Source organism: Aotus nancymaae, unplaced genomic scaffold, assembly GCF_030222135.1.
Source record: "Aotus nancymaae isolate 86718 unplaced genomic scaffold, 86718_ANA_hifiasm-v0.15.2.pri h1tg000021l, whole genome shotgun sequence".
NCBI lineage: Eukaryota > Metazoa > Chordata > Mammalia > Primates > Aotidae > Aotus > Aotus nancymaae.
Genome location: NW_026988433.1, coordinates 18778958 through 18802957, shown reverse-complemented (window position 1 = coordinate 18802957; position 24000 = coordinate 18778958). Strand labels below are relative to the sequence as shown.

The 24000-nt window shown below is 43.2% G+C and overlaps 1 protein-coding gene across 1 annotated transcript in view; it reads right to left on the bottom strand.

The window, feature by feature from the left end:
* Positions 1–1180: 1180 nt before the first annotated feature.
* Positions 1181–24000, bottom strand: part of TBX5 (T-box transcription factor 5) — a 54101-nt gene continuing 31281 nt past the window's right edge. Inside the window, exons 8-9 of the mRNA XM_012469012.2 lie at positions 13695–13921; positions 1181–3364 (exon numbers count right to left, since the gene is read on the bottom strand). Of these exons, the coding sequence (XP_012324435.2) occupies positions 2790–3364; positions 13695–13921 (802 nt within the window). The 3' untranslated portion in view covers positions 1181–2789. The remainder of the gene's footprint in view (positions 3365–13694; positions 13922–24000) is intronic.

Genomic DNA, 24000 nt, shown 5'->3' with positions numbered 1-24000 from the left:
GTATGGTTTTATTAACGCCATGATAAAACTACATTAACTCTTGAACACTGCATCCCAATCCTACTGATTCAGTGGAAAGATCCATGATAATCGTTTAGAACCCAAAGAGGTTAACCTGTATTGGTTATGAAACTAGTGTCCCTTGTCTGATGTCTGAAAGCTGCTGTGAACATGTTTTGAATGATTTTCCAATGGTGGCAACTGTTTGAGTGGTGGGGTGGGGGTGCTGATCCCTAATTTGGATGATGTTCTTCTGAAAGGATAAGACTGTCTGTTGTATACAGCTGATAAAAGTAGTTTCAAAGGCAATTTCTTCAAAGCCAACTCTTTTTTTATTAATTCAACCCATCAGAACAAATATGTATTTGGAGCACAGTCAGAATTTGTTCAGTGAAACTTTACTAATGCAGTCCTTTGGGGGAACAGGAAAGCCATTGACCTAGTTTCTCCACTGCACTTGAAAGAAGCTGAATTGCCATTTCTTTATAATTAATTCACACTTCTCAGGGGTTCTTTGCCTGGGAAAGATCCTAGGGGACATGATTAAATGAATAATTTGTAATCAACAAACCAATTGTTTCTTTTTCAAGGGGATGTGGCATATTTGATAGCTCTTGATAATCTGAGGGGTGTGGGCATCAAAATTACAAAAACAGAACAAATCTGCAGCACTAATGTACTCGCCAGTTGGCTGCTCTTTCTGTCTCATACACGCTCTAGAGGTCAAGTTCACAAATCCTAAATCCATGGATTTTAAATAAATATCTGATTCGCTGATGGTTCATAAAGTCCTTTGCAATGGAACCTCCAAAACGCCAGGTTCCAACAATTAATTCAGAGAAAGAGATTCTTGAAAAATCCAAACATTAGGTGTTACCTATAGTATGACTGATACCATTTTTAGATACTTGGAATTCCTAAAGACTTTTCTTCTCTAATGCCTACACAAATTCCATTAAAACAAAAAACCTCATTCCAGGGATATAAACTAGTGGATACGCATAGTCGGCTTTACCACACTCAAGGACAATGGATCTCAAATTCCCCTGTGATGGGCACGAGAAAGCACGTGGGGTGAGAAATTCACATGCAGGACAACCCCTTCCTGGTTCCTTCACTTCCTATCCCCTCTATTCAGTCAGTAAAAAGAACAGAAAAAAATGGGTGTTCAAGTTCCTTGTACTTGTTTAAGCACATGGTATTTATTAGGCATTAATGGCACACAAATATAAGGCACGAGTACTTAATTCTCACCCTCCCCCCTTAGCAACATACAGAGACATAATTGCGTAGGGACACTCACTTACAAACATACTCACGCTCTCACGTACTTAAACACGCTCAGCCTCACATCTTACCCTGTTCTCTTTATTAGGGTCTGTTTTTAAAAAAAAAAAAAGAAAGAAAAAAAAACTTCTTTTTAATCAAAAAAAGCAAAGCACATTCGAAAGAGGAAAAAAAAAACACACAAACTTGGTTTTGAGTATCAATAAAATTAAAAGCTCTTGGCCAGCTCGTATGCTGGGTTTCATTTCATGTTATTACTTAATTAGAATTCCTATTTATAAATAAATAGTACCAGTAAAATATTACATCTGAAGAACCCTACCATAACACTTTACTTACACACTTTTTGTTTTTAATACTGTTTTCTGTTTTCAGTAAACACAGTTTTGTGTTGGCACTGGTGTGGGCGTGATTTCTTTGGAGAGACATCATTGGTGACCGCGTCTTGCCTCTTCTGTAGAAACTGTGGATTCTGCTTGACATCCAGTTTGGGTTGTTGGTGATGGAGGTTTGGAAGGTTGGGGCTGGCCTTGTTTTTTTCATTTGTTTTTTTTTTAAATCAGGAAGAATATTTATTTTGGCTTTTTGTCCACAACTCTTGTCAGCACAGAGTTTGAGCTGTTATCACAGTCCTGCCTGTGTGTAAACCGGGGCTTTTTAAGTTTTTCAAAGCAAGCTTTCCTGAGGGGAAGCTATAGGCCATGTTTTAGTGACAGCTGGAAAGACAGAGCTGGCAAGACAGTAGGGCTGAATAAGATAGGATGCCAGGGGGCGTCAGTGTTATCCTGACTCCCTGGGTAAGTAGAGGCAAAACTGAGCACCATGATATTGGAGAAGGCAGGACAAAACCAAAGCAAATGGAGACATAGGGAGGCTTTTCAGAAACATCACATGGCAGAGGTAGGTGCTTTTCTTAGTCAAGGGGAAACGTGGTGAATTTAGGTTTCAGGGATGGTTTATTTGAAGGGAATCCCACAAGTACATATCTTGAAATATACTTGCCTCAGACCTCCCCCCAAATAAGGGACTGGGTCCCATTAAGAAAATTGAAAGAAAAAAAATATATTATTATTTATTATATAACAATGTCAACATTAACACCAAGACAGGGAAAGACTCCGACTATGCACTAGGGAAAAACACTCAATGAGGCAAGACTTTCGAGAGCCCAAAAGAAGGAATGGGGGAAGAGATCTGGGGAGTGGCATGAACGTGGCTGGTTGAAGAGTGTGGTGGTAGTGGGGGTGGGACTCATCTTTTTCTGTGTTTTTTTTTTTTAAGTTTTGAGACAAAACAAAAAAGTCACATTTTTAAAATTGTGGTTTCAAGCTACTGATTAGATCAGCATCCAGCGACCTTGAGTGCAGATGTGAACATTGGGTGAAATGAAAAATCTTGTCCGTGGGGTTCTCTTGGCTACTGTCTTTCTCCTTCCCTTTCTCCTCTCTCTCTCTCTCTCTCTCCTCTCTCTAGGAAATGTCTGTTGTGAAGCAGGCCTCACTTTAGCTATTGTCGCTCCACTCTGGCACCATGCCAACTCCGTGCACAGAATGGTACTGATGTGGGGACAGAGTCCTTGGCACACCATGAGAGTAGAGGAACTCGGGGGGCTGAAGGGTGCCGGCGGACTGCAGGCCAGTCTGAGGCCCACACTGCCTGACCACAGGCTGGTGGGCAACGGAGGTCTGGTGCTGGAACATTCCCTCTCCCAGCTGCGGGGAGCCATGGTTGGCCATGCCAGCCAGCCGGGGGACCAGCGGCCCCGAGGTGAAGTGAGCAGAGAAGTGCTGGTAGGGTAGCCTGTCCATGGGCTGCACAGTGGTGACGGTGCAGCTGCTGTAGGAAGGCATGCTTGGCCACGTGTTGCAGCTGATGTCCTCCAGGCTGGGCACGGGCTCGCTGGGGGGCGCAGAGCTGGCGTACATGCAGGCCTGCCGCTGTGCCGACTCTGTCCTGTAGGAGCCACCCAGGCCCTGCTGCTGCGGGTAGCTGGAGCGGTAGAAGGAATCTTCATCACTGGGTGACGTCTCCATGTAGGGCTTCTTATACGGATGGTCTGTGGTGGAACATTCTTCCTCTGTGAAGACAGGAGAGACAGCAGTGAGGCCAGGAGCGAGCACCAGGCAGCTAAAAGTGGAGACAGTTATTTGGCCAAAGTACTGAAGAACAAAGCCTGAGAGATTGTTAGCCCTAACCGCCATTCTGAAAACAAAATGGAAGTGGGGTGGACTGTAATGGTGAAGACCTTGGACTATGGAGTTCCATGCAAACAGTTTGACCTTTCTGGATTCAGTTTCTTCATCTGTAAGATGGAAAGGATAATAATAGCCCTTCCTACAGAGGGCAGTGTTGAGGAATTAAATGGGAAAATATATGAAGCACTTAGTCCAGAGCACAGAAACATTCAATAAATAGCAACTAGCCAGGTGCAGTGATACACACCTATAGTTTCAGCTGCTTGGGAGGCCGAGGCCAGGGGGTCGCTTGAGCCCAGGAGTTTGAGACCAGTCGGGGAACATAGTGAGACCCACACACCCGATCCCAAAAATAAATAAATAAATAAATAGCCATTATTATTATCTTTCCTCCTCTCCAGCATGTAAATTTCATAAAGGCGGGACATTGTCTGCCATCTCCATCACTATATTCCCAGAACCTAGTAAACACCTACTCATAATAATAACAGTAGCATCAACAATAAGTCAAAACAAACACATATAGTGGGTACTCTGTGTAGCACGATTCTAAGCACTCTCCATAAAGTAACACATTTAATCCTCACAACAACCCTACCAGGTGGGTTTTACTGTTACCCTCGTCTTACAGATGAGAGAAAAAGGACTCACAGAGGTTAAGAAACTTGCCCAAAGTTTTACGTGGCTGATAAGCAGTAGAGCAGGATCAGAATCCAAGTAGTCTGACTACAAAGTCCTTGCTTTTCACTTCCTTGCTACATAGAGAAGACATGCAATCAATATTTGTAAGATGGATGGATGATGGATGGATGGATGGAGGATGGATAAGTGGGAGGGAGCTTGAATGAATGCTCAATCCTTTCCTGATGCCTCATGTAAGCAGGTGCCTAGTTAATATTTGTTAAGTTGGTACAAGCTAATGTGTTGCTGTTTCCTGCTGAGCAAGTCACTTCCTCCCCTGTGCACTAGTTATTTTCTAGTGTAGGGCAGTGGAGATAGTTCTGTCTCTGAAAGGGGGTCTCCTTTCACCACTTTGGGGTCCCTGGCCCCTTTGGAAACAAGCAAAAGTGCTGGACTCTTTCCTAGAAAACTACGTTGAAACACAATGTGTTGAAAACTGCACTTGCATACAAGGTTTTGCAAACAATTTCCGGGGATTCAAAGACTCCCTAAAACCCAGATCCCAGGTTAAGAAGCCTAGACATGTCTGGATTTGTATCAGGCTCCTTTATTTAATGTCTGTGTGATACCAGTAGATACCAGCATCTACGCTCAGAGACTCATCATCATGTCTGAATCAAAGTGAGTAATACTTACTTCAATGGGTAGCTAAGAATTAAGTAAGATTGAGCATATGAATCTCCTGATGCCCATCAACATGAGCAGCTCTTTTTTGCAGGGGTAACACTACCAGTCAATCTCATGGTAGATATAATTCACAATAATACCTTCAAGTTATTCCCTTCAGGGGAAGCAATATTTGGGGATATCTACCAAGGTGAAAAGCTCAACCCAGACTCATTTCTTAGCTGAAATTTTACCTTCCAGACTGAAAATTATCTTTCTTCACCTTCCTATCTCTTTCTAGTCAGTAAATGTTAAGAAATTATGTCTGTCTTTAGAGGAGGTGAAGAAAAATGAAACACTGGGGCATCTGTGCAACTCACCGTGATGGCTGATGGCCATGAAAACAGAATGCTGAACTAAATAATGAGAGGAAATGATCAGAGATACTATTTATTGAGCACCTACTACGTGACCTTACTCTTTATCTCACAGTAATTTTCCTCAAGGTGTCTGCTGTCATGCCTGTCTCACAAAGGCAGAAACTAAAGCTCAGAGAAGTGACTTGCCCAAAGTCACATGGCTGAGAGGGAACAGTGGCTGGAATCCAAGCCAGATTGGATTGACTTTGCCTACACACCTTGGTTCCCATTCTCTAGATTTCTAATATCCAGTGCCACTCATGCAATCATATAACAGATCATTACTGAGCTGCTCCCAAGTGCTAGGTATTGTGCCAGGTGCTGGAGATAGGGTGGTGAACAGGGTAGACGTGAGCCTGTTTTGGGTACATGTCCTCGATCCCAGTCCATCCTACCGTGAGCAGTAAGTGAGGGAGGCTGACACTCTGTGACAGAGGGTGTCCTCAGATATAAAGCCTCAAGTAAGCTATTCTCTCAAGAGTAAATCCGGGCCAGTCACAGTGGCTCACCCCTGTAATCCCAGCACTTTGGGAGGCCAAGGCAGGTGGATTGCCTGAGGTCAGGAGTTTGAGACCCACCTGGCCAACATGGTGAAACCCTATCTCTCCTAAAAATACAAAAAAGAGTTAGCCAGGCATGGTGGTATGTGCTTGTAATCCCAGCTACTCAGGAGGCTGAGGTAGGGCAATTACTTGAACCAGGGAGGTGGAGGTTGCAGTGAACCGAGATCATGCCAGCCTGGGTGACAGAGCGAGACTCTGCTTCGAAAACAAAAAGAGTACTCTTTTTTTTTTTTTGAAGCAGAGTCTCTTTCTGGGCCACATCTGGGACCCATAGGATGCCCAAAAAAAATTGTACCAAAGAAAAAAAGTGAAAAACACACTCTTCCAGGTGTTCTGTCTACATCATGCCAACCATCCAGATGTTTGAAAACATCCAGATGAGTGTTGAAGACATTGATATACTCAGCTTGGTTCTGTCCTCACCACCTCTTCCCTTGATTCCTTCCCTTCCATTCTTCCTTCCACTCCCTAGATTCATAAACCTGAGTGTTTCCATTGTTGCTGGAATCATAACTTTTGGGTTTTCCATTTAACCAGTGTGTTCCCCTTTTCAATAATAGAAAGCACAGCTGCAGGGTACCCTTGGCAAGAGAAAAAAAACAAGGCAAACTAACCATTCTCAAGTTTCTGATCCCCTTCCAGATTTGTTACAAGTAAGAAAGGAAGAATAATAAGAAAACGGCCGGAACACATTTTGGAAAATCGTAAAATTATACATTCCAGTCTTTAATACCCCAAAGATCTAATGCAGAGCACTAAGAAAAACTCTATTTTGGCTTATTGATGAAAGCAGGTCTTGAACATTCTCAAATTCCTCTCAGGCCCCATCACATTATAAAGAAATTCCAACTCAAGGATCCAAATTTCAGGTCAGTCGTGATAAATGCTTTGGATATAATCTCTGTGTTTATTTTGGTTATGGCTCGGCTTCTCTCTCTCTCTCTTTTTGTTTTCTTTGAGAGCCCAATAACTGTTCAACAGTAAATAACTGTCTCCAGCCAAGTCATGATTAGCTTTCAGGGTTGGGGCTGTAGTTAGGTATCAAGTCTTCTGATGAGGTGAGTCCACAACTCAGCTTCAGAAAGCTGCTTATTAAGATTGGTCAATTATATTGCAACTATCCTAAATCCAAATGAGTCTCTTAGGTAACAGGAAAGTTCTTCCTGATTCTGACCACTCATTATGGCATGGCACTGTAGAAAACTCTAGTCCTTTGGATTTTTCTAGATGTTTTTGATTCTGGATAAAGTGATTTTAGTAATGCATCCAGGGCACAGATACTAAGGCACAGGGTTATGGCTCCAATGCTCACTGGCCATGTGACTGTGGGTGAATCGCCAGGTCATTATAGCCTCAGTTCTTGACTGTAAATGGAGATAATACCTGAGCTTTTCATGAGATTTAATTGCGGTAATACTAAGTGCAGGTGAGTTTCTATCTTCCTTGCACACAAAGTGTTCAGATCTTGTCTGTCCAAATGAACTGTGTCTACCCTCTTTTCCCTCTTTCTCTTTTGGAAGACTGGACAGATAGCTTTCTGAAAGGTGTCCCATACTTAAAAGTATATGGGTAGCTTACAGAGCTGGAAAACTCACAGAGTTCTTTAAATACTAATCCTAGTGAGCAAATATTGTCACAATTCCCACATGGGTCATTTATCTTGCCAATTCAGTTCATTCAGCTGAAGAACCATTGTCGTCTTCCCAGATAGAGACCCTAAAACTCGGAGTAGTAATCTCTCTAGCTGAGTGACTTTCAGCAAGTTAGAAAAGTGGCTATAATTCAGGCCTTCTGACTCACAAAACAGTGCTCATTCTGACAGATGTGACAGATGGCCCTAGGCTTTCCATTTCATGCAACCCTACATGCTCAGCAAACATGAAAAGGTAATAACTCTTGACTCTTAAGGATGAGTGGCTGGATGAGTAGATGGATGAATGGGTGGGTAGATGTATGGGTGGGTGAATGGGTAGATAGATGAATGAGTGGGTAGATGGACGGGTGGTTGGATGGATAAATTAGTGGGTAGATGGGTGGGCGGATAGATGGGCAGATGGATGGGTAGGTGGATGGATGCGTGCCTGGGTGGGTGGCTGGATGGGTTGATGAATGGGTGGGTAGATGGATGAGTGGGTGAAGGGATGGGAGGATGGATGGGTTGATGGATGGGTGGGTAGATGGATAAGTGGGTGGAGGGGTGGGTGGATGGATGGGTTGATGGATGGGTGGGGGGCGGGATGAGTGAGTGAATGGGTGAGGGGATTGGTGGGGGGATGAGGGTGTGGAAGAGTGAGTGGATGAATGAATGAATGGATAGATGAGTGGATGGATGATGAATAGATGAATGGGTGGGTGGGTGGACGGGTAGGTGGATGAGTGAATAGTGGGTGGATAGGTGGGTGGATGAGTGGATGAATGGTAAGCAGGTTGATGGCTGGATGTTTTTTTTTTTTGGTGTTTTGTTTTTACTTTTGTTTTTGTTTTGGTGTCCCCATGCTCTTAGCTGTTAGTATAAAGTAGGAAGGGTTGGAATGGTGTTGTGGGAAGAGTCTTAACTAGAAATCAAAAGACTCAGTTTCCTATATCACCTAGTTACTACCTGAAACCATTAAATTTACATACTGGCTTATTATTATTATTATTTTTTTGAGATGGAGTTTCGCTCTTGTTACCCAGGCTGGAGTGCAATGGCGCAATCTCGGCTCCCCACAACCTCCGCCTCCTGGGTTCAGGCAATTCTCCTGCCTCAGCCTCCTGAGTAGCTGGGATTACAGGCACGCGCCACCATGCCCAGCTAATTTTTTGTATTAGTAGAGACGGGGTTTCACCATGTTGACCAGGATGGTCTCGATCTCTTGACCTCGTGATCCACCCGCCTCGGCCTCCCAAAGTGCTGGGATTACAGCATACTGGCTTATTATATCTCTCATCCAGTAAGAATGCAAGTTTCTTGTACGCAGGAGCCTTTCTACCATGTTCTCCACTTATCCCAAGCACCCAGCACAATGTCCATTATACATTAAGCGCTCAACAAATGAAGACTAATCGGATGCATCCATCCCAGATCTGCCATTCACTAGCCACATAAGCTTAGAATCTAGCCCTGTCTCTTGGTCCTTCATTAGACCCCTGCAAAGCAGGGGTGGGTGGCATCTCCCCTAGTTCAAAGACTGCTGCAGGAAACTGAGAAATCAGCAAAGGAATGGATATAAAATTGCTTTTTAAAATACACAGCCCTGAGAAAATGCACCCTTTTCCATATCTAATTCCCCTTCCCCTCTCAATCTCTAACTTCCCTTTGAATATCTGATTCAGTCCATGGCTTTGCTGAAATCTTTATTTGGGTTGCTTTGGGTTTCTAATGGGAGTGACAGTCAAGGGTGGGAGGGAGAAAGACAGACAAGTGCTCTCCCAGGCCCTGGGGTCCTGGATTTGATTGAGTGGCATTGATAAAAGACCTTCCCGGCTTTTTTGGCTCAATCCATTGGAAGAGATAGTTTGGAGACAGCCGATTCCAAACACAAGGAGCCCTCTGGCCTGCCTGGCCCTTTGACGTTTCACTGGGCCTGACTCCTGGGATCACTGGAAAGGAGACAGACAATGAGGGGAAGTCAGATAGTGGGGCAGGCAGGGGCCAGGGGGAAAACCACCCATGGAGTTATCACTTAACGAGAATCCCAACTGGAAGGAAACCTCCGCTGATTCCTTATCACTTTACAGTGTGGAGGCTGATGATGAATTACTATTTGTTGTCTCCCAGGCAGGACAGAGAGCCCTTGGCTGGAATGCTCCCTGTCACTGGGAGCTCTCTTTTGGGGGTGGAGGGAGGTGACAAGGGCAGAGGTTTCTGGAAAGGTGAAAGGATTTCTCCAGGGTGCACACACCCCATTCACCCGGAGCCCACAGACCTCAGTGTGCATCTCCAGCCAGGCCACTCAGGAGCTGGGTGACTTTGGGGAAGTTTCCCAGTGGAAGTTTCCAAATCCACAAAGAAGCGGTAATTCTTCACCTTGTTATCGCCAACCAGCCACTGAGTCCTGATTCCACCCACATCTCCAGCTTCCCCTCACACCCTGACCGGAGCCACCATCTCCCGTTTCAGACCCTATGACGGCCTCTAATGGGTCTCTGGTGCCAACTCTAGTCTTGTGCTATTATAGCAATGTGACGGCTTCCAAATAAAGAACTGAGAACTTAATCACAAGTTTAAATCCCACCAATGGACGTGCACTGGTGGGAGGATAAAATCTGATGTCCTTCATTAAAATGGCTTACATCTTGCTGATCCCTGCCTTTCTCTCTAGCCCTCATCCCCCACCCGACTTTGCCCTTGCCCTGAGTGCATCTCAGCCTTCTGTTCACTTCCCAGGGGCAGGCTCTTCCTCAGCCAAGGGGCTTCACGCATGCTTTCCTCTATGCATGGACACCCTCACACCTCCCCTTCCCTATCCAACACTCACTCTCCTCAGATCTCAGCCTCAGTGCTTCCCTGATCTTCCACCCTAGACTGATACTCTAGTTTGATATTCCTTAACACTTTGCATATCTCCTCATAGCATTCAATCAATTATTTTCTTTTCTTTTTTCTTTTTCACCCAGGCTGGAGTGCAGTGATGCAATCACAGCTCACTGCAGCCTTGAACTCCTGGGCTGAAGCAATCCTCTCACCTCAGCCTCCTGGGTTAGCTAAGACCACAGGTGTGTGCCAACATGCCAAGTCGGTTCTTTTATTTTTTTATAAAGATGGAGTCTCACTATGTTGCCCAGGCTAGCCTCAACTCCTGGGCTCAAGCAATCCTCCAGCCTCAGCCTTCCAAAATGCTGAGATTACAGATGTGAGCCATGTGCCAGGCTTTACAATTTTCATTAAGCAATTATATAATTACTTGTGTAATATGTGACCTGCTTGCAACAGTATGAGCTTACTAAGGGCAGGCTTGTGGCAAGCACACGTTCATTGAACACTCGTAGGTGCCAGGCACTGTTCTAGGTGCTTCCTGTGGATGATCTAATTTCCTCTCATCCCAACTATATCAAGCAGATGGTACTGCTATCCTCATTTTGCACGAAAGATAGTTGAGGCCCAGAAAGGTGAAACAATTCACCCATGGGCACACAGCTGCAAAGTGTCAGCAACTGGGAGTATTTCTACAATGGATCAGCCCCCAACTCCAGCTCCCCCTGTGGCCACTCCGAGTTGATCTTAAGTTCATCCAAGGATCCTGCAAACACTCCATGAAAGTCAAGTCATAACCTAAGAGGTTTGTGAACCTTGCATTCAAAGCCTCCCCGCCGCATCCTTCAGGAATGCATTTATAAGGATGCTGCTGTAAATATTGAACCTAAAAAGCACCATGATTCTTTTTGACTTCTTCCTGCCCATCTTTTGGTCTGGCATTAATTTAATCGATTAGAGCTCCCTAATTCAAACCTGGTGAGCTCTTAATCAACATGTTTGACCCGGTCTCAAAGACTGATTGTCAGTGGAAAATGAAATTTTGAGATTGTGCTGGATGAGCAAAGGTAACCAAGACAGTATAGAGTGGTGGTGAAATGCACAGGTGTAGAATTTGCAGACCAGGCTGGAGTTCAAGAACCACTGGCACTTTTCATTTGGAACCTTTCTGAGCCTCAGTTTCCCCAACAGTGTTGTCAAAAAAGCTGGTGGTCTGGGACTTAGGAAGGGCTCTCTTCTGTTTTATATGATATTTAAGGGACCTGTGTCCCATGGGACATTCTTAACCTCCTGCTCATGCCTAAAGAGGCAGACATATTTGCAGGCATCTGGTCTCCAGTCCATCCGGCAGCAGACTGCTGGGAATCGGGCCAGGGGGCCTGTTGGAATGATATTGTTCAGGCCTTTGAGATCCAAGGCATTTGGATTGACTTCAGGTAAGTCTGGAAATCAGGCCTCACCCAGGTCAGTTCCCAGCCCCATGTAAATACAAATGACAGTCCTTCCCTCCTTTAAAACGCAAGATTGGTAAATGTCAAAGAGTCAAACTGTGTTACTTTACTCATGTAACCCCAGCTCCGGAAAAAGCTACCAAAGCATCCATTCCCATTCGTTGTTAGCGAGTTGTTTTTTTCCTAAAGGTTTAGGCACTGGGTGCTGGATTCACAATGGCTTGGGTTGACTACTGAGTCTGTGAGGTTCAACAGGTCACTTTGTAGATTAAAATTGGTGTGTTTTGGAGCAAAACAGCTACTATTTTCTGAGACAATCCTGAGATAACACATGACGTGTATGATTTTTTAACATCTTTGCACCAAGCCTATGAAACAAGTCATACCCCGAGCCCAAATTTACAGACTTTTTTGAAAAGAGGCTTGGAAAGTTTAAGTAACTTATCACTATTTATAAACATTTTTAAATTGCAAAGGTGAACTTCATCCTGATTGATTCTGCAGACCTCAGATGTAAGCTTTAGGCTACACCATCCCCTCTGTATCTGGCTTCTCAAGCTCTCACCTAAAGAGGCGGTCTTCTCTGTGCTTCCTCCTGGGCCTCACCTTCTGGAGTGATATCTGCCACATACCCAATCATAGCTATCACCTACTGGGTACTTGCCAACTATCAGATGCTTTAGGAAATATCATCATCTACAGAGCGAGAAACCAAGGCTAGGAGAGGCTAGAACACCTGGGTGAGGTCACACAAGAAGCAGGGAGCAGAGATGAGATTTGAACCCACATCTCTCCATCCCCAAAGCCTTCAGTCTCCCTGCCATACCACTGCCCACTCCAAGTAATGATTCTAGCAAGCTGAATTCAATACACTACCTGTGACAACCACTTCTACTCTGGTTCACAAGAAGGCCCACAAGAAAATTATTTCTTTATATAGCTCCTTTAGACTTGGATGACTTACAAAAAAGCCTTTCATTTCTCATGTGGCAAAGAAAACCATGGAATGCCTCAGCTTAGTAGATTTACCGGTGGGGTTAAAGGGGGAAAATCACTTGTGATTTGTGTCTGTGTGTTGGTTTTGATCAGAACAAAAAAAAAAAAAAAAAGAGGAGTTCAAAATCCACCTGGAAGAAACACTGGCACATATACTAGAGAGGGATTCACAGTCACAAGGGGTTTTCCTACATCACAGCTTGTAATACAAGCAGGGACCACTGGAAGCAATCTCCCTGCCTATCAGAGGGGGTGGCCAAATAAACTCCATTTTATCCTTTCCAGTCAATTCTTCCTCCTTATTAAAAATAAAATGAGGCTGTCTAGGTTTATAAAAAGATATCCAAAATACATTCTAAAGTTTAAAAGAAAAAAAAGCAAGTTGGAAAATACATACAGTGTTATTTTATCTATATTAAAAGTTTCGTTAAAAAATGTTGGGTGCCATGGCTCATGCTTGTAATCCCAGCACTGTGGGAAGCCAAGACAGGTGGATCACTTGAACCCAGGAGGTTGAGACTAGTCTAGGCAACATGGTGAGACCCTGTCTCTACAACAACAACAAAAATTTAGTAGGTTGTGTTGAGGCATGCCTGTAGGCTCACCAACTAGGGAGGCTGATGTGAAAGGATCACTTAAGCCCATATGGTTGAGGTTGCAGTGAGCCATGATTACACCACTGCACTCCAGCCAGAGTGAGACACTGTCTCAAAAAAAAAAAAAAAAGTAAAAATCTAGTTCTTTCTCTGCACTCTGTGTGTGTGTGTGTGTGTGTGTGTGTGTGTGTGCGTGTGCGCATAAATGAATACAATAGGTCTGAACATTTCAAATAAGCTTTCTTCAAAGAAGGGGCTAGAACTGGGGATGGGAATATATGAAAGGAACCTTTAGTAGTTTTGGCTGTATAATTTGAATTTCTTATCCCCATGTATTTTTGTGTTGTTTACATTTTTAAATAAATGGACACTCCTAACCACCCCCAACCCAAGGAAAGGAAAAGATAAGAAATAATGTGAATTGACCGGGGTGATCACACTTACCTTTCCTCTTGGTGCAATGGTAAATCTGGCTATGCTCCTGGGGCAGTGGGTATGGGTTGGGTGGGGGCAGGAGGTCCTGGGAGGGGCCGGAGACACCATTCTCACACTGGTACTGGGACCCCAGGTTGGATGAAGTGGAGAGAGCTCGAGACTCACTGCTGAAAGGACTGTGGTTGGAGGCCACTTTTTGCCTCACGGTGCTCCTGGGGACCACGGGATATTCTTTACTGAAAGAGAAAAGATGGGAGATAACACTTATCAGTGCCCTGATACAGATTTCCTGAGTGGCTGAGCCAGGCATGAGAGAATCCACCAGAAAAGTCACAGAATAAGGAAAAAAGAGGTCTTTGATGAAATGATCCAGTTATATTCATGTCCATCATATTTCACAAATGTATATTTGGGTACTAATTTTTCATGCCTTATACATTAGGCAAGTAGATTTACCAACAGTTCTATATCTAAGCAGAAAAGTAAATAAACACCCCCAGTTAAGAACCCCTTCTAACAATCAATAAACACACAGGGTGTTTTGAAATATGTCAATTTAGTCTACCTATGTCTTTGAATTCCCTAATTCGAAAGCTAGTTAATCTAAGTATTTATTTAGACTTAACCTGTGGGTGTCCATCTTTAAAGTGGGGCTCAGGTCATTGCCCAAAGTTAGTAAAAACTGGTAGCTGACCACCTATGAGGGTCAGGTATAATCCTAGGTTACTCTAATCTGGATAGACTGCTGCTTGTGTCTTAGAATTTCCTTCTGAGCTTCTGTCCTTGTGGCCACTGATGTACTTAACTTCTCCATATCTTGGCTTTCCCATCTGTAAAGTAGGGATAATCAATGTCCCCAGTTCAAAGGGCTGTTGATAAAAGAAATGGGTTAATAAGTTAACTGTGAAAAGACTTAGAAAGGTACATGGCACACAGTAAATGCTCAACAAATGGCAACCATCATCATCACTGTTATTGTTTTGGGCAGAGAGAATAAAGAGAGGGAAAAAGGAGAGGGAAAGAAAAAAAGAAAGGAGGAAAAGGAACACAGATGATTTAAAAAAATAGCATGGGATCTAAGATTACGTACCTCCAAATTCAGGCCCTATCCTCCCTATCCCTTGCAGGCTGTGTGTTCATCTGACACACAACCCTCCCCTGAGCTTCAGGGCTCATGCAGGCAAAGTGAGCATAACAAAAATCCCATGACATCATAGGTATAGCATCCTTCAATGTGCTCAAAATCTGGTCCCTCACACTCTCACGATGTGTTCTCCACATTCCCTTACCTTCAGATTTCATACCACGTATTCCCATTTTTTTTCCGTAGAAGGACTCAGTAGAAACCTCTCCTGGAAGAAGGAAAGTCATGCTATGCAGCACCACAAGGCTCAAAGGAAATGAGATAGGTGGGGGATGGATCAGACGTGGGAGGTTGCAGAGGAGTAAAGAGAAGGGGAGCAGCTTAAAGATAAAAGGGACAAAGAGAGAAATGTCCAAGGATGGGGGAGAAGAAGAGCTTGACCCCTAATATCCCACATCCAGCATTTAGGATGGGGACAGGGAATTTTGGGTATGGCATTTACAAACTGCATATATTGCTATATAGCCATTTAAAAAATAGTTTCATGACTATATTTTAAATATAATTGGCTTCCTTTGTAACCTGTGTATTCTATTTCATGCATTTAATCATATTATTCTTAGAGGTGATTCATAGGCTTCAACATACTGCCAGAGAGGCCCATGGCATAGGTTAAGAACCCCTATCCTAGAAGGAGCATGTGTCAGTAAATCCCAAACTTCAGTCAGACATAATTTTCACCATGACCTAGTACCATGTATTCTTTAACTTATGACATTTTAAAAAGTCATCATCTAGCCAAATAAGTTAAGCTTCACTATAAGTAATCATATCTGTGAAATTACAGGCTTGTGATACTAATTACATTTCTTTTAATGCAATTAAAACAAATGCTCATATGCCTGTAGTCATTGCAACTAAGGAGGCTGAGGCAAGAGGATTGCTTGAGCCCAGGAGTTTGAGGCTGCAGTAAGCTATGATTGCACCACTGCACTCCAGCCTGGGTGACAGAGTAAAACCCTGTCTCAATCAATCAATCAATGCTTAACTATTAAAATTAAAGAGTATACCTGAAATAATTTCACATGCAATGAGCTACACATAACGCATTTTGAAGGATCTTGAATTCGTCCATTTCATTTTTTCTGTGACTCTATGTGGTAGGTTTTATTTTTGTTCACATTTTACAGATTAGGAAATTGAGGCCCAGGGATATGAACCAACTTGTCTAAGATAACAGAGTTAGAAAGAGACACAATTAGAATTCTAACCCAACATGTCCTTACAACTTTTGTATTGTCTCCTAATGACTTCTTTCAATTTTTATAACATAATGTGCTTTTAGGAGAGCAGGGTTTGGGGACACAAGACTCTTTCCACTTCTACGCTCTCAAGCGTGTGACCATCTCCACCCTGTGTCCCTGCCTTTGTTTGTCATGTGAAAGCACATCAGAGTGGCCAGGCAGGGACATGGAGCATCTGCCAAGTTTCCATGAGGCCACAGACACCCTCAGGACACCCAGGGGTCTCCTAGCTCAGCTTCCCTGTGGCATGTGCCATCTCAGAACCAAAGCTGGAGCCATCTGAGTGGCCGCAGCCATCAGAATCTCCCCCTGGGGCCAGGAGGCTGAAGGGAATGGAATTAACTTTATAGCTCTCGCTTTGTGGTTCAAGATACGTAATGGAAAAAAAAAAAGAAGAACAAAAAGTATAATAACAATAGAACACTATAAAAGTTGTCAAAACTCGCTGGCAATTCTATTTAGATCTATTCCAATATTTAGCTGTCAGGGCTCCAGGAGGAAGGGGAAAATCTCTTTTGGTTTTACATTTTTTAATAGGAACTTGTTTTTTTAATTAAAGAAAATAACCCCCAAAAAATGTTGGCTGAGAGAATTTACAAGAGAATGTATCAATGGACTCCATGGAATTCTCCGTTCCATTACTGCCAAATTGCAAAATTGCTCTCTGGAAAGGCCAAGTCCTGCTTTTGATTACTAACACAGAAGTGGGGAAAGCAATATCATCCCAATAACCACTTGCCCCTCACAGCTCATTTCCCTCTAAGGAGCCTGAAACATCTTCCCCATCACCGATCAAGAACATCTCTGTTAATGCCCAAAATACAATGTCTCCAAGCCCCTCTGAGAGGTGTCAAAATATGGCCGTGGAATGAGGAAGCGACTTCTCAGTCATTACAGAAGGACACAGGCAAAGGAAAGACAATGTCAGAATCAAACAACAGCAGGGCAGTTTTCACAGAGCTCATCCATGGATCAAAGGAGCTGATTAATCAAAGAAACGTGGTTAGTATCAATATGGCGGAAATCTCTAAAGTCCTCAAGATGAAAAGATAAAACTATTTTCTTCTACAGTTTAAGAACATCCATAAGAAGCAAGGACACGAGAGAATTAAAGTGAAAGTTGAAAAGCCCTGTGTCTCTGGAAATACGGGCAGCAAAAGGAGCCTGCTCTGTTTTTAATCTTCATCATCATCATCATTCTCATCTACATTGTTCTTCAAGTGCCTCCTAATGTTCCAGCCACAGTACTGGTTGACTTACATGCTTATCCTGATTTGATCCTGGCAAGAACCTCATTTCACAGGTACAGTTAGATTTACATTAGAGATACGAAAACGCAGACGGGCCAGGCACAGTAGCTCATGCCTATAATCCCAGCACTTTGGGAGGCTGAAGCAGGCAGATCACTTGAGGTCAGTAGTTCAAGACCAGCTTGGTCAATATGGCGAAATCCCGTCTCTACTAAAAATATAACAATTAGCTGGGTGTGGCGGTGGGCACCTGTAATCCCAGATACTTGGGAGGCTGAAGCAGGAGAATCGCTTGAACCCAGCAGGTGGAGGTTGTAGTGAGCTGAGATTGTGCCATTACACTCCAGCCCGGGCAACAAGAGTGAAACTCTGTCTCAAAAAAAGAAAAGAAAGAAAAGAAAAGAAAAGAGAAAATGCAGGCACAGAGAGGTCAAATGGCTTATCCCAGACCACACAGCTAAGAGGCAAAGCTGAGTCTGACCTAGGGTCAGTCCTATTCCAAAGCTCATGTTACCTAATACTTTTTAAAAACACACACAGAGAAATGTATTTTCTCATAGTTCTGGAGATGTGGGTGCTAGCATAGTCAGTGTCTGGTGATGCCATGTCCTCACATGCCAGGCAGGGAGGGTTAGAGAGGGTTAGAGTGGGGGAAGATCGATCTCTGTCTCTCTGTCTCCCTCTGTGTCTCTCTTCCTCTTCTTTGTAAGGCCACGGTCCTGTGAGATTAAAGCTCCGCACTATGACCTCACTTAACCTTTTTTTTTCCTATCAGTTATCATGTTTATTATTTTCACATAACATTTTTAAAGAATTTGTTTTGGGGGGAACAGGTAGTGTTGGGTTACATGGGTTAGTTATTTAGTGGTAATTTCTGAGATTTTGATGCACCCATCACCCGAACAGTGTACACTGTACCCAATGTGTAGTCTTTTAAACCTCATCCCCCTCCCACCCTTCCCTCCAAGTCCCTATATCAAAGGGAATGAAGGGAAGGGGGTGAGTGATAAAAGTCCCCACAAGTCCATTATATCAGCCACCTAACTAATACTTAATAATAAGCAATTGTTACCTCCATACCAACTACTAGGCAAATACAATCATCCCACTTTATAAAGCATGCCGGTAATGAGAGATATCTGGACATTGGATTTTGGCTCCACCTAGGCCATGTCAAGGTCTACTGATCAATCCTTCTGTTTGCAGAAACTTGAGTTTGCAACAGTCAAATCTCACTGCTTTCTGCTGTATCAAGCAGCTACACCTGCATCCCATGGACAAGCTCTGACCAGAGTCTGCCCCACTTCCCTCCAGACACAAGCTGGGTGTCCTGAGTACCTCGGCTGGCCTTAGGTGTCAGCGCCGCAGACCAGCTTCTCCGCAGCTCTGCCCTTCTCTCACGTTCTGTTCCACGTGAGCGAGTGCAATGAATGACGCCATTGTCGCCGGGTCTGGGTTGTAAAACGTTACAAGGGAATACTGAAATCCACCGCCAAACTGCATCCTCAGCCTCCCTCCAGCTAATGAACACCCCGGAGAACGTTTTCCACCACAGCCGACTGAATTGGCCTTTTCACGGGAGCAGGTGGCAGGGGCGCTGGCATGTTGGGGTTTTTGTGTTTGTTTGTTTTCCCCTTGTGATCCTTACCCAATTTCTGGCAGCCTTTTGCAAACAACGAAAGCAGTGCACTGGGGCAAGGCGAGGGACTGTAAAATCCCTCTTCTCTTGGAGCAAATTCCTCTCCTCACGATAGTATTTTAATCTGTGATTAAAATTTAAAAGGGGTCACATAACCCCTTGAAAGCTTCCTTGATTTATTAACATTCTGATATACTTAGGGAAGTTTATTCTGATCTAAATGAGTGGACACAGCAGTGACTGTAGGATTTAGGCTCCTGCAAATAGTAAATAATCACTGACTTCTTCAAGTCTGCAAAGAGCTTGCTCAGTTTACACTACACCAGCAAGCTGGAGAAGGGCGCTGGATACCATGTTGCTGATGAGAATAAGGGGACACGATGTTCTTACTTATAAGTGGAGCTAAAGAATGTGCACAATGTGGGCATAGAGTGTGGAATAACAGACACTGGAGATTCGGAAGGGTGGGAGGGTGGGAGGCAGGTGAGGGATGAGAAATTACTTAGTGGATGCAATGTACATTTAAAGTGATAGTTACACTAAAAGCCCAGCTTTCACCACTATGCAATAGCTCCATGTATCAAAACCACACTTGTACTCTCTAAATTTATACAAATTAAAAAAAAGAATGGGGATGAGGGCACAAAGAGGTTATAAAACTTGCCCATTGTTAGGTTTTGTTTTGTTTTTGTTTGTTTGTTTGTTTGTTTTAAAAAAACAAACTCTCACTCTGTTGCCCAGGCTGGACTGCAGTGGCATGAACATAGCTCACTGTGCCTTCAAGCTCCTTGGCGCAGGGGATCGATCCTCTTGCTTCGGCCTCCCAAGTAGCTGGAACTATAGGCATATGCCACTATGCCCAGCCAATAGCTGTATTTTTTTTTTTTTTTTTTTGAGATGGGGACTTGCTATATTGCCCAGGTTAGTTTTGATCTGGCTTCAAGTGATCCTCCCATCTGCCTCCCAAAGCGCTGAGATCATAGGCATGAGTCACCTCACTGGGCCTAAATTTTCCATTGTTGACTCAATCAGGGATATATGATTTGAGGGGTGCCAAGAAACTCGAAGGCACCCCTATCTCTTCCCTTAAGCACTTGCCACTTGTAAAAATTTTGGCTTCAGGCCTTGGGTCCCCCTTGTTAAATCTGTAGATGATACAGTATCAGAGTGGTAGCATCAAGCCCAGGCTCTGAAGTCAAGCCAGGTGAATGTGCCTTCCTTCAACATCCAGCCATGAACTTGACCACTACTTTGCTGGCTAGGTTCTGTCCTTTTCCTAAGCCCCAGTCTTCTATCTGTAAAATGGGCATAATAAAACAGCCACCTCTTCGGGTTTATCAAATGAAATGATGCATAGAAAGGCATAGCAAATATATATATTGGCGATGCAATGCTTCAAATGGGTATGAATACCCAAAAATATCAAATATTTAAAGCTGGTCACTTTTTCTAGGAAGAGGTACACATTTGCATTGGCTACTCAAAAAGGGTCTGTGATTCAAAAAATGGTTTTGACCAAAACTATAGAGATGGTTCAGAAATCATGAGGGAAAACCCTAGACAGTTTATGAAATCACCCTTTGTCTCAGTTTCCCTGTTTGCATAATGGAGAATAAAAGGCCCATCTCACAGGATAGGTGTGAATCCTGTGGGCAAAAGCTAGATATAAAACAGACATAAAAGGACAATTCAAGCTAAACTTTTAATGAATTTATGGTAATAATTCATCAAACAGTTTTGCCAGGTATTTAGTACTGAATTGAATAGCTCAATATTTTAGTTCAGTCTCATAACACTAACCATTTAAGCCAGTTTAACTATGACTTAGGTTTAGTTTTTTTTTTTTTTAATGAGACGAAGTCTTGCTCTGTCGCCAGGCTGGAGTACAGTGGCGTGATCTCAGCTCACTGCAACCTCCACCTCCCGTGTCCAAGCGATTCCCCTGCCTCAGCCTCCTGAGTAGCTGGGATTACAGGTACAAGCCTAGCTAATTATTATATTATTATTATTATTTTGTATTTTACTGTAGACAGGTTTTGCCATGTTGGCCAGGATGGTCTTGATCTCCTGACCTCGTGATCTGCCCACCTTGTCCTCCCAAAATGCTGGGATTATAGGTGTGAGGCACCATGCCTGGCCACCCCCAGGGCATTTGATATTGTTCTGGCAAACAGCATGGGCATTGGGAGTTTTTAAAAGATTCCCAGGAGAAAGAAGTCTTCCACAAAAGAGTACACACCGGATGATACTATTTATATGAAATTCTATAACAGACAAAATTAACCTATGGTGAAAAAAAGTCAGGACATTGATTGCCTCTGGTGAAGAGAAGGAGGCAGAGAGTGACTAAGGAGACTGGAAATGAGATACTTTTCTGGGATGATGGGAATGTTCTATAGTTTGATAGGGGCTTGGGTTTCACAGGTATGGGCATGTACCAAAAAGTGAGAAGTGTACTTAAGATTTGTGCATTTCACCCTATATAGATTTAACCTAAAATAAAGGAGTGTGAACAAAAATTAAGTCCTAGTTAATGATGTGCATACTGAAGTGTTTAGGGGTAAAATGTACTCATAGCTGCAATTTAGCTTGAAATGCATCAATGAAAAGAAGGATAGAAGGAGGGAAGAATGGATGGCTAGAGAGATGAATGGATGGATAGATGAATGGCTGGAGGGATATGTGGTGGAGCAAATATATAGCAAAATTTTAATTGCACACTTTAAGCAGTGAGCATATGGGCACTCATCATATAATTCTGCCATGTTACCCACACGCCTTTGATTTTTCATAATAGAACACTGAGGGGAGCACTACGGGTAATTCTAATGTTCAGTTTAAGTTGAGCACTAAGTAGAGAAAGGGGTTGTCTTTTCTGTAAAACAGCCCATACGTGGGCTCTGTTTGCAGAAATACAATCACGTGGGCATCTGCATTCTCCAGTGCTCACTCATTCTCTAGAACCAAGGGATTACCCAAGTGTGGCCAGGGGACACTACCACCAGAGCCACTGGAGAAGCCTGTTAAAAAAACTGCTCCATCCCCAGAGCCGCTGACTCAAACCTCTGAGGGTGAGACCTAGAAATCTTTTTTAACAAGCTCCCCAAGTAATTGTGATGTCCACCAAAAGTTTAAGAAACACTGCTCAATTGTGGATGAATGAAACATACAACTCAATAGCGGGGGGAAAAAAATCCCATTAAAAAATGGGCAACTTCATTACTATTGAGGAAATGCAAATCAAAGCCACATGAGATATATCACCTTATACCTGTTAGGATGGCTATGATCAAAAAGACAAAAGATAACAAATGTTGGCAAGCGTGTGGAGAAAAAGGAATCCTTGCACACTCCTGGTGGGAACGTAAATTGGTGCAGCCACTATGGAACACGGCATAGACGTTCCCCAAAGATTAAAAACAGAACTATCAGCTAGGCATAGTGGTCCACGTCTGTCATCCCAGCATTTTGGGAGGCCAAGGCAGAAGGATCACTTGAGCTCAGGAGTTCAAGACCAGCCTGGGCAACATAGCAAGGTCTTGTCTCTACTAAAATTCAAAAACATTAGCAAGACATGGTGGCACATGCCTGTAGTCCCAGCTACTAGGAGGGCTGAGGTGGGAGAGTTGCTTGAGCCCAGGAAGTGGAAGTTTCAGTGAGCTCTGATCATGCCACTGTACTCCAGCTTAAGCAACAGAGTAAGACCTTGGTCAAAACAAAACAATAAATAACCAAAAAACAGAACTATCATATGACCCAGAAATTCCTTTTCTAGATATACACCCAAAGGAAATGAAATTAGTATCTCAAAGAGATATCTGCAATCCCATAATCATCACAGCATAATTCAAAAGAGCCAAGATATGGAATCAGCCTGAGTATCCATCAGTGGATGAATGCATAAAGAAAATGTGATGTGTGTGTGTATATATATACACACACATACTAGAATACTATTCAGCCTTAAAAATAAAGAAGGAAATCCTCTCAATTGAAGCAAAATGAATGACCCTGGAGGACATTATGTTAAGCGAAACAAGCCAGACACAGGAAGATCAACACTACCTGACTCACTTACATGTATAATCTAAAATAGTCAAACCCATAGCAGTGGAGAGTAGAATGGTGGTTGCCAGGAGCTGGGGAGATGGGAAACGGGGAGATGTTGGTCAAAGGGTACAAAGTTTGAGTTATGCAAGAGGCATAATTCCTGGAGAGCTAATGTACCGCAATGTGAATACAGTTAACAGCACAGTATTGTATACTTAAAATTTACTAAGAGGGTACATCTTAAATGTTCTCATGTATATATATATACACACACACACACACACACACACACACACACACGGCAAATGTCCTCTCATATTTATATACACAGACACACACACACAAGAAAATAAACACACAAGAAAATAAAATGGTAACTATGTGAGGTGCTATATATGTTAATTAGCTTGATCATGGTAATTGTTTAACATTTATGTATATTAAAACATTAAGTTGTATACCCTAAATATATACACTTTTTGTCATTTATGCCTCATTAAAGATGAGGGAAAACATGGATGAGTGAGTGGGTTGCTCCCAGCACTGTTCCTGAGTAGCAGATATGCTGGGGATGGGTTGAACAGGGGTGGGGTACCTGAGTGGGAAGTGGCAGTGGGAGGGTTCTGAGCATCCATGCCCTTGACAGATAACCATGATCCAAAATGAGATCTTTCCAGAAAAATCTCAGTTTTACAACTTCACTTAGGCTAACTCAGCTCCGCAGACACAACCCCTCTCTTGTTTTACATAAATGCATGCTTCCCTGGAGGAAGCCAGGTGGTTAGGCTAACTACAGTCCTAAGAGAGGAGTTAATGCCATCTCCAGAATGTTGTCTAAAGTTTTCTCAAAAACCACTTCTCACTAACTGGGCATTCAGATTACCTTTAACCACAAGCATGAGAACACAAGAGTGCTAAGCCTTCAGTTTGAAAAATGATCATTTGAGGTTAAGAGCTGAAAATTAATTTAAAATCAGGAAGGAAGGAA